Raw genomic sequence first — 11,279 nt, forward strand, 5'->3', positions numbered from 1 at the left:
GAAGCAGTATAAAAATTCAAATCGGCCCTTCTATTAGACTGATTTATATTAGCGGGTGTATTGTGATTTTTCCATGGGTAAAATTGGCCATAAAACTTCTGTAAACATTCCCGATCGTATTAAGGGAAACAACTTAACGAGCGAGTGCATGGAGTTATAAAAAAAGGGTACTGTACCGTCCGTACACTTTTTCATCAAATCCTTTGTTTCTATGAAAAATTTACTGCTCGAGCAGTAAAAAAAAGTCTGCCAGGGAAAACAAATATAATGCCGTAACTATGTGTGCTACTTCAAGTGCCCCTCACTCGGTGTACTTCTGAAAGTTAATAAAAAAATTAGCATAGAAAATACAATATGGGAAGGGGATGCTGCCGTAAAGTTTTCGAAATACAACCACACACTTCGACGAGTAGACGTAGCGATTTGAATAGAAAAGAGATTCTTAAAAGCATTCCTTCGGTTATTTACATTTGCGTTTTAAAATCTAGCTAACATGCTTGCTTACGTTTGTATTCTTTCAATTTTCGCCTGACGCTTACAATTCTCAATGGATATTTTTTGTCATCACACATAAATTATAAGCGGATTTTTGAGATAAAATTCTAGGTAAACTTAAAATGTATAAATATTTATATTTTATTTAAGGTTTATTATTATTTGTTTTTATTGCATATGTAAGTCTAGATTGTAATATTTAATCATACGCGAAGGATAGTCTGACACAAAATAATACATAAATATGTTAACCCAATATTACTAAAACATGATTATGCCCATTAGAGGTTTTAAGAAAGGAGCTAAAATAATCACATAAAACACATAAAATGTATATGCATTATTTCTAGAAAATATAATCAATAACAAAGTCTTAACACAGTAGCAATTAGCATTGAAGCGCGATTAGCTTGATTTTTTAACACGATAATGGTCATAAGAAGCTCAATAAACGAATAAAAATAAATGTATAAAATAGATTTGCTAATGTTATTTTTTTAATGTATGTGGCTACGTGGAAGTAATAAGTATGTAAATAATTTGTAGAGGAATAGCATACTAGATATTTCTCGTAATCAACCATCTCTCAGCGCCAGATAAATGTCGCTAAATCTTGTAGTAAGGTTTTTTACTTGGCTTGTTTTATTAATTTTTCTTTTAATTATTAAGATTGTTTAGGCTATTTATATATTTTTCTTGGCATTTACTAATTTTAATTTTTAGAGAGCCTTTAATAATAATATCTGTGATGCTGTATGTATTGTAAACACATTTGTAAGCCATTTGTCCAATTCGGTTTTAATTTATAATAAAAACTTATTATTATGAACTAATACTTCTTTTAATTGTATTAAAAATTTATTTTATTTTGTTAAAGATTTTGTTGTAAACCGAGATATACGTGCTCTAAATGTGGCAAGTAATATCAAAAAAATGCTATTAAAATATGTTTACTGTCTAAGATATTTTTTAATAAAAGGGATTTTTTAATGGAAAAATATTCTCTTATTTCTTAACAAGCAACCAATTTGATTATAAATAATAAAATAGTTATAATAATGTGATATTATATACAAGTAATAATTATTAATATATATTTTAAGGGTAGCAAATATAACAAAATATTTAACGATATATTAATATCGCTTGAATAATTTATAAAGGTAATAACTTGTGCAGATTTTTAAAGTAAGTAAAGGAAAACATGTTTACAGTAAAATAATATTATCTCAACTAATAATAAACTTTGTTTTAATTTAGCAATATTTTATAACGTAACTCGTTACACTTTTCTAATATTATTTTTTATATATATATTAAAAACGTTCATAGTAGCTTTTAATAACATTTAATAATAGTTATTAAGGTATTTTTGATCGAAAGATGTATTTCAGATTCAGTCCAGTATTTTTATAATACCTAGGTATTGGTTATGACTCTGTTGAAACGCAATAGGTTAGTCGTGTAACAGATGTAAATTATTACTAGTAATTAGCTTATATTCAGATAATTATTTTTATTTATTTTCGCCTTTCACTGCTCCGCGGATTGGAGCAGTGAAACATTAAAACCAAAAAAATAGTGCGTATAAAAATCCTTCCCCGCGCAAAAAAAGTGTACCATAAAAAAAATGTGAAAGACTACTGAAGATGCTGGGAAAATCTTCATCGAAATATACATATATATATATATATATATATATATATATATATATATATATATATATATATATATATATATATATATATATATTTATATAGTAGGTACGTAAGCGTAATGCGTTATATACATTTTTTTCCAAGAAGATTCGCTCGGACCCTTTTCAGTATCTGCTATTTTCCATTTTCATGCTCGGATTATTGCATCCATCGAAGCACGGGGGCGGAGCAAGGGGTAGGTCATCTTCGACGGTATTGGGTTGTAAAACGATATGGCGTCCCCTTTTTCGATTTGGCGTCCACCATAAAGGCCCACCATAACGGCTCACTCAACTATTCCCGGCCGGGGAATGTTATAATGAACTAAGTTTTAACCGTCGCTTAGGGTAAAAAGCTCCCGGGGACGCCGACGCCAGATTTGACAGTGTCTGCGGACCAGATATGGCCGCCAAAGTTTCCACGGCTAGGGAAAAATGCGCATAAATTTCCCGGCGACATTTTTAAGTGCGCCCAATTAAAAGCCATTCGCTGCCCTTTTGTTCGCCGGCCGTTTGGGATTTGTCTTCCTCTTATTTTCCAGGACTTTCAATTTCCAGATTGAGCACCAAAAGTTGTGGCGTGAGAGAATTATTATTTTTGATTAAAATATTGTTGTGTTCCGCTACGTAACCATTTGACTCGTCGTATTTTGAACTTTATAAAATTTAACCGGTAACGTACCAAGTACCATAAAGGTGTCATATGTGAATATACACAATATGTTTTTAAAGTGACTAATCTGTTGTATTATAATTTGACATATTTAAATAAAAAAAATATAATTTTCGTTGCTAATATATTTTCTACATTTTTACATAAGATTTTAATAAATTAAATTTTTACCTTTCCTTTTAGACACAGCAGTTTCGATAAATATATAATATAAGAACAGATTTTTGTAATAATATGCTTTAAACAATTAAACTAAAATAATAATATTAAGCTTTATCTGTTAAGCTGGTCAGGTATTTTGTCAACAGTTATATGTTTTGAACCCACATAAAATTTAATCGATAAATTTGGCAATTATATATGTTTTTGTCTAATTTTTTTCCTGCCTAATATGCGTTATGTAATATAATTCGAATTATTTTTATTAAGCGTATAAATTGAACCAATTATACTTCACTTTATGTTGAATTTAGAAAATCATTTGAAATATTTTAAAATAAAATTAGTTTAATGAATTTAATATTATTGAAAATTTTTTATAATAAGCAGTATGTGAAGTTCGACTTAATATATTGACACTATGTTTAGATACTTTTTATGTGAGTCATTTAAATAAAACCATGTCATATATTAATATATCTCTACTACTTAAAAAACAATCGACTTTTCAGTGTTATAAAATCGAACAAGGGTCGCTTGGTTTTCTACTCAGTGCTCTGCTTATACTCAAATAGTTTCCGAAAGACTCTTTTCTTAATATAAAAATTATTTCAAATTAAAAGTTTCTTGATTTTATTTTTTAATTTAATAAAATACTTTAATATGTATTAAACGAGTTTTTTGGGTAATTTAAAAATGATTTATCAAATAAAATCTAATTCTCATAAACACCGTAGGTGTAAAAAAACAGAAACTTACCATTTATTTAAAACACATGTTAAAATCTCAGTATATCATCACATGAACATGAATCCAGTTATGTTTTAATTAGATTAAGACGTGTTACCAAACCAGTCCGAACTTTCAGATAGCATGCTCGGATTTAATTAAAAACTTGTTGACGTGGTATTAATTTTAATGGATTTTTTTTAAATTTAATTAAAAATATATAAATCACAAGCTTTATTAATTTTACGGCGAATTTATTTTTATGAACTCGGTAAATATCAATTAGCGAAAAATTTAATTAAAAAAAACTTAACCCAACTACGGTCGCGTTGCCTATTTAACGAATTTAAAATTCCTTCTCTGGCTTTTTGAGAGAAATTGCGGTTAAAGATTGTAGAAATTCGAAGTAACGATTCTAATTAGTGAGGTTTCACTGTATTTTCGATTTGTTGTACGAAGCGCAAAGTTCGAGACACTTAGCCAAAGGAACTCATTTATATTCAAACAAGTAAAAAACCGAATTTTTCTTATGTACTACATGGAAACTGAAGTCTTTGTACCACGGCTTCCTTTAAATCCTTATTATTTTATTTACCTTAAATTATTTTCTTATTCTTACATTATAAAATACACGTTCAAATATATTACTGATAATTAAGTACGCGGTTACAATTCAGTAATTCAAAGAGTTTTACAAACGCTTTTATCTAAAGGCTCGTATATGATATAATATTTGTGTAGGTATCTAAGTGAGCAAGACATAATAAACAATGTGTTCTTTCATCTTTCGCGAAGAACAAAGGTCTCTAATGTAATTTTCCGCATCTCGATTTTCTCAATGTTCGCACATCACGTACCATGTATTACGGGGTAAACCGAGTTATATTCGAACCACATTATCTGAGATGATCTCAATGGTACTTTCGAGACGTCTTGCTTTCGTGTGCTGGTAGCGGTCTTTTGAGTGTCATTATCTCATTCGTGAACACAATATAAGGTTATGAAATCGCAAATAATATACGAACAGTTTTAATGTAATGACATTTCGTTGATCATATTATTAAAAATGCTTAGTGCATATGCATCAGTCAAATCGTATTATTCACGACTATGATAACAATACCATAACTAAAAAAATAGTTATGATTTAATATATGACTGTATTTATTTTTTTGTGAATTATTGTACAGGAATAAAGATATTTACTACATAGTATTTTACTGGTGTGTGATATAAGCGCAATTGTTCTATAATTTGTGCATAAAAGCATTAAAAAATAAATATATCCCTCTTATACATATTTTATTGCATATATCACACAAGATGGCAATACCCTTGTCTCCAAGTTCATTAATCATTTCATCGCTACCTGGGATTTGTTTATCTTCAGTTTTCTTAATAGCTTTATAAATCTCCGCAGGTAAGACATCTGATTCGAAGCTGAATTCGTTTAAAATGCGCTATATTTAATTCTGAACAATATTATTTACATCGTAAAACTTTATCGAGATCCATTATCTGAGCTGTCTGCAATTACCCATAGTTTTGGATAAGACTCACGACTCAGTAATTTTAAAATAGCTCTATTGCTTTATTTGTATGTGCATTTAGTTTAATTTCGGTACAGATATTTATGAAATTTATGTATTTGTTCTTGTTATTAATTATATTTTTTTATTATTCATTGAAAATATGTATTTGTGCCCTCTTCTGGATTTATTAGAAACTTACACACCTCTTCACATCACTAGATTTAATTTTGGAGAGGCAGAGGTAAGGTTTGTTTATGTTTCGTAAATATATTTGTTTATATTTTATTATAATTGATTTTAATTTTCCAATCTCTTAAAATATCCATTAAAGTTTATAAAAAAAATTGTGAATTATTCACGATTGTTTTAAGCTGATAGTCGAAAGGTTTGGTATTTTTGTAGTTTGTGAGTCAAATGTTTTTTTTACATATTACATTAAAAAACCTATACGTGTTTTAATAATAAAATTAACGCATATGTAATATACCCCATCAAACTAATCAAGTGTCGAACTATCCGTTTATAATTTTATTTTTCAAAGATTTTTTAGGTGTCTAAGAATATTTTTTTTCAATATTTTACTAAATGAAAGTAATAACCTAATGGAGTGATAACTAATTGAAATTGTAGGATCCTCATCAGGTATTTTTATCGTATAAATTTTAATTGTTTTCTGAACTGTTGTGAAATAATTTAAAGATGTTTTTTTTAGTTGTTGTGAAATTTTTCTTATTGATATATTTACTTTGTTTTTTGTTGTAAATTTGTAGTGAATTCCTACTATATAGAAAAAACGTCAGCTAGCAACGATGTCTTTCGTTGATATGTGTCAGCCATGATATTGCCAGTTTTTAACAGAGGGGTCTGTTTAAATGATTTAGTTTGAATTTAAGTACTACTTATTAATGTGGAAATTTTAAATATTAGACAGTAAAAATTTATTTTTTTATTTTTTAAAGCAAACCAAGTTTATTATACAATCTGACACATAACAGTAGCTGTCTTTCTTTTAATAAAAATTATCAGCTCAAAACTGAATATGTGCTACAAAAATATAATTTTTGCGGCAATAAACAATATATTATACATATGTATACCAGTTAAATGATTTTCTTTATTTACTTATTTATTTTAGAATTAAAATTCTAAATTGTCTAATATCCAATCCATGTAATAGTTCACCTTTGTATATATTCTGGGCATTCCAGCCATATTGCACACGCTAGGAACTCCACTTGGAATAGCAAATAGAACATATCGCTTATTCAATCCAATTATCGATGGTACGTGAAGACCTGAAGATATTCGAATACACCAATCTGCTCCATCTCGTCCACCAGCACAAACTTGTGTGTTACTAATTTGATAGTTACTGCTGTAAAAATATAATTTTAAACACGTAAGAGTATAAATAAAGCAGTACGCTCCAAGGCTTCCAAAGCCAACTGTCAAGGGATGTAAAGACACGTTTTCGTGTACTAAATAATATTATAATAAATTTATAATTAATATTCTTAACTCATACATAAGCAACACAGTTTTAACTTGGGGTATTAAAAACTTTATATCGCTTGTTATATTTATCATATATTGTTTGTAATCATATAACTAACTAAATTTTTAATTTATCAAGAATTTAAAAGTCAAAGGTTATACCGATATATTTTTTAAATACTTAATGTTTATATAAATAATAATTATCAATTATCAACTTACTTTTCATAAATTTCATCGCATCTTGTGTTGACCAAAACTGGCATATAACTCTTTTTTAGATCCTTGTATGTAACGTCATATCCTGTTGCAATTGCTGGCAATCCTTCCAAGTCCATATTTATAAGTGAATTTGTAATTGGCAAACAAACGGGTTTAATAATAGCTAGAATATGTAATTATAAAAAAATATCGTGCCTATTTCATACCATACTGTTATCACTATACTCAACTATTAGTAACCATCACACTTAACCTTATCAAACCAATATCATATTCTAATGATTTGTTTTCATTCGTGCCATATTTAGGATGAGGAATGATTTTATTTATTTGCACATCTTCAGAAGGCGGTGCGCAGATATCCGATGAGGTTTTCAATACTTTTTCGCAGTCAATTCTTTTAGTTGTATCATGATCGCCGATTCTAACCGCTACTAATTTTGCGCTATTTGGCAAATGCACTAAACAATGAGCTGCTGTCAAAACATATTTTGAATTGATCAAAGCTCCAGAACATTTAAATGCAGTTTCATAGGATGTATCTGTAAATTTAAGTTTATTTATAAATCAGAATTTTATTATTAATAATAATGTTTATTAGAATCGAATACCACAGTCATATTTTAATAAGACCATCCAAGGAAAGTCGAAAACTGACGTCACGTATTTTGCATGATTTTTTTGCTGAGGCGGTGGACCGCAATCACTTCTTAATAAATGCAGATTTGAATGATTTTGAACATCCGGTATTGCTTTAAACTCATTTTTATTTAGGTAAATTATTGGAGAAAAAGCTGTAATTAATTGAAAAATGTTGAATTTATAAATATTATTTTGAGCAATTCATTGCGTTTTTATTAGGGCTCGTCACTATAAAGTTTTTTATTATGATTTGAAAAATTTGCAGTTTTTTTGAACATATACAAAACAAATGTACAAAAGTGAGGACGACGCAGTTTTTAACAAAAATAAGTTGCAAAAGGTCAGCTTAAAAATTGATGAGCTTTTTGGTCGACCAATCACTCTCAGTCAATATTGACGTCAAATATGTAGTTGAACCATTCTAAAAACTATTAATTAGGTTTTATTACTTCTTTAAAAATATTTTTTTTTCACAATAAATTGCCAGATGATTATTTGATTAATATTATTTTACCAGTTACCAGAAAAAACAAATATTTATATTTGTTTATATTTATATTTACATATATTAAACAAAAATCAGTTCTATATTATCTTACATTTATATAAAAAGTAATTAGTGCTTAATACATATGAACTGCTTAACAATTATAATTAAAACAAAGACACATACATAAACGTTTGTATTTTAAAAATGCGCTACGTCAAATTATAATTTTAAAATAATATTGTTATCTTTATAAGATATGTATTATATATTAAAAAAAATATTGTAGATTATTGAAAAAATACACAGTGAAAACATTTCTAGAATAATAAAATGCCAATAAAAATATATTATACAAAACTATTAGCAAATTTATTTGTCGGCCAACACTTAACTAAAACTCAAACTGTTAAAACAATCGTTTTTTTTAAATACTAGAGAAAAAAAGACGAGTTTTTTTCGCTAATTTTCAAAACTTTAACAGAAACACCTACATCTAATAATGGGTCACATAAGATGCGATGAGCATACGTATTTATTTTTTTTTAGGTTACAAAAGAAGATATTAAAAGCAAACACGTACACCGACCATTAGACCGTTTAAGTAGAGCATTAATGGAGAAAAGACTAACGCTTACAAACCGCAAGGGAGTTAAACGACAAAAAAACGCAATGACTTACTTTTCAACTTAATATAAGCATTGTTAATTTATAAGCTCACCTAGAAAAGACTCAACAAAAAACGACAAAAATAAAATACAATTAATCGAAAACATACTTCTTTATAAGACGTGAGCTGAGTAAAGACTGATCGACACGCAAATTTTAAAATAAATTGTAAACATTTAGGTTAAATGTCAAAAAAGTTTAGATAACGCCCGAAATCTGTTGTCGCACGATTCTTGCATTTTATCATAGTAAAAATATATTTTTGTCCGTACCGACGTGTTTCCATGGTTTTTTGGCGAAACGAAAGGCAAAAAGTCTGATACACATGTAATCCTGGCGATAATACAGGATTAGGAAGGGATCAAATACTTTCGCAACAAGCTACTCAGAAATATTGAGGGCGCACCCAGAATCACATATGTACATATATAGACACATATATGTATATATACTTTATACATACGAGCATTGCGTTCTATGTCTCTTTTTTACTATTGAAATTTCAGAACTTATTTAGAATGAATTCTAGGTATGCAAAATTCAAACAAAGCTGAATTTGCACGGTTCAATGCGATTTGCCGTAATGATTGACAGCGGTGGTCATTAGTGAACCATTTGTCAGGGAAAAATGCACTGAAATTAGCGCAACTTCGTTTCACGTGTCACTCAAACTGAGATTTTTTATTGCAATTAGTGTGACGTGCGCACGACAAACGATACTTTATATATAGGAAATAGATTGATTACATCATTATGTATAAAAACTAACATTCCGTTTGTTAGTTAGAAAATAAATAATATACATAACTATTTTTAAAGTACTATTGTGATTTTATAAACACTAAATTATTTGAACTGTCCATTTCCAATATTTGAGGTTCTTAACTAGGGGTCTCCAAATTTTTTAAACCAATGGCAATACATACTGTTTCGCAAGATCAGGAGGGCCAAGATCTAGCACAACTAATTTTTTCTAAAACAAAAATGTTTGAATAATAGAAAAATGGATTGCGAATTCAGAACATTAAAAAAACAATAAGATTATTAGTATTTCTTGATTGAGTCAGGAAATAAAGCAATGTATAAAATTTACAAATAAACGATAGCCAGAATGAAATATGAATTGAAGTCCGGAATCTTTATTTGTTGCAGACAAAGATAAATTGTTTGTTGCACAGCAGTTACAACAGGTTCTCCATGGCTGCAAGTGTCTCTGAAATGGACCCAGTGGATTAGATTGGGGTTCTCTTAAAGTTCGGGTGCCTTGAACTCCGATTTGGATATTCAAGTATGTGTCAGATGTCGAAGAATAAGAAGATTCCTGGTTGCTGAAGTATATTTATTCCCCCTCTATGGGGAATTTTGTGGTCCACCTCTTTTCATTTCACTAAATGGGTTTTTAGAGATGTTGTCAGACTCCCAATTTTCCTTGTCTTCTATTTGTCTTAGCTTCTTGTAAGACCATTATAAAATATGTGACCCTTAACCACAACACCACACATGAACGAATCATTCTATGAATTACTGACAACCAACGAGAGCCACGGTACCTACTCTCACACCACAGTAAAGACTCTTAATTAAAAATCACTCATCATTAATCAACGAACGATTTAAATATCTTGAGCCCTTTCAAATCCAATTTCCGCTCATAAAATATAAGGTATTTGTATTTGACCATTTGGTTTTCTATATTTTTAAGGATTTTTTTCTAAGCAGCAAAAAAAATTAATACATTAGTACCAATGGTTAAGAATAGCCTTGGCAGATATATATTATACAAACATATATACTTTGTAACAAAACGTAATTCTAATTTTCCATTATTACACCTCAACATTCTCATAACACATGCATGGAAGTAATTTTGTTGCTTCCGAACGATAATATGTTATGAAGCAGAGTATGGCAGCGAGCTGAGTAAAATCAATCGGGATAATACATTGCAGTTATGAATGCAATACAATACAACTATAGATTAATGTTCATCCGGCAGACATGATTAACTACCAAAACGGGCTTTGTATCGAAGATATATAGTCCACTCGTGTCGATGTACGTATCTAGCACATGTCTAACTTCGGAGGTTCACTTCTCTCTCCGTTTTTGATCCGACCCCTCTTTATCTGTTACCGCAATGATAAATTGTTATACTTTATCTCTTCCGGCACCCCTTTTGTCTGGCTCTGCGGAATATGGTACTCGATGTGCCTTTCTTGCCGACGTTCGGTTCTCGCTGTTAGATATGAGGTCTACTTAGAAGACTATTCCTCACAAGCGGTATCTTGATCTGCTGGATTTTCAAGGTAAACGTGAAAGCCTAAACAAGCATAATATGTTCAATAAGTACATAAAAGCAAATCTTAAATAAAAAATATATTTTTTTATTTTTTCATAATAGCAAATATAATATAAATCTATATAAGACAAATCGTTTAAATATTGTCTTATCTATTACAAGGTTATTATTTCTTCATATCA

General features: G+C 29.1%; 1 protein-coding gene across 2 annotated transcripts; it reads right to left on the reverse strand.

The window, feature by feature from the left end:
* Positions 1 to 6,212: 6,212 nt before the first annotated feature.
* LOC148226519 (serine protease ea-like) lies at positions 6,213 to 8,938 on the reverse strand. 2 transcript variants are annotated; one of them, XM_088203886.1, is made up of 5 exons: positions 8,851 to 8,938; positions 7,612 to 7,794; positions 7,231 to 7,542; positions 7,001 to 7,163; positions 6,213 to 6,659 (listed from the first exon to the last, which is right to left on the reverse strand). In XM_088203886.1, exons 1-5 carry the CDS (start codon positions 8,903 to 8,905, stop codon positions 6,422 to 6,424), a joined length of 951 nt encoding a protein of 316 aa, XP_088060012.1. In that variant the 5' UTR covers positions 8,906 to 8,938; the 3' UTR covers positions 6,213 to 6,421. The 2 variants fall into 2 exon arrangements, with proteins under 2 accessions (XP_088060012.1, XP_088060011.1); XM_088203885.1 differs by having other exon boundaries at positions 6,213 to 6,656; positions 8,851 to 8,935.
* Between the last annotated feature and the right edge of the window lie 2,341 nt (positions 8,939 to 11,279).

The sequence above is a fragment of the Plectrocnemia conspersa genome, unplaced genomic scaffold (assembly GCF_051122295.1).
Source record: "Plectrocnemia conspersa isolate PC_06_02 unplaced genomic scaffold, ASM5112229v1 ptg000014l, whole genome shotgun sequence".
Taxonomy (NCBI): domain Eukaryota; kingdom Metazoa; phylum Arthropoda; class Insecta; order Trichoptera; family Polycentropodidae; genus Plectrocnemia; species Plectrocnemia conspersa.

Excerpts from the sequence above, each read along its gene's own strand:
- LOC148226519 (XM_088203886.1), bottom strand. The coding sequence starts at position 8,905 with ATGTTTTCGATTAATTGTATTTTATTTTTGTCGTTTTTTGTTGAGTCT. Across the intron at positions 7,164-7,230 it reads AAGTGTGATGGTTACTAATA|CTATTATTAAACCCGTTTGT; the intron begins GTTGAGTATAGT and ends TACATATTCTAG. Across the intron at positions 6,660-7,000 it reads TGCGATGAAATTTATGAAAA|CAGTAACTATCAAATTAGTA; the intron begins GTAAGTTGATAA and ends ATATTTTTACAG.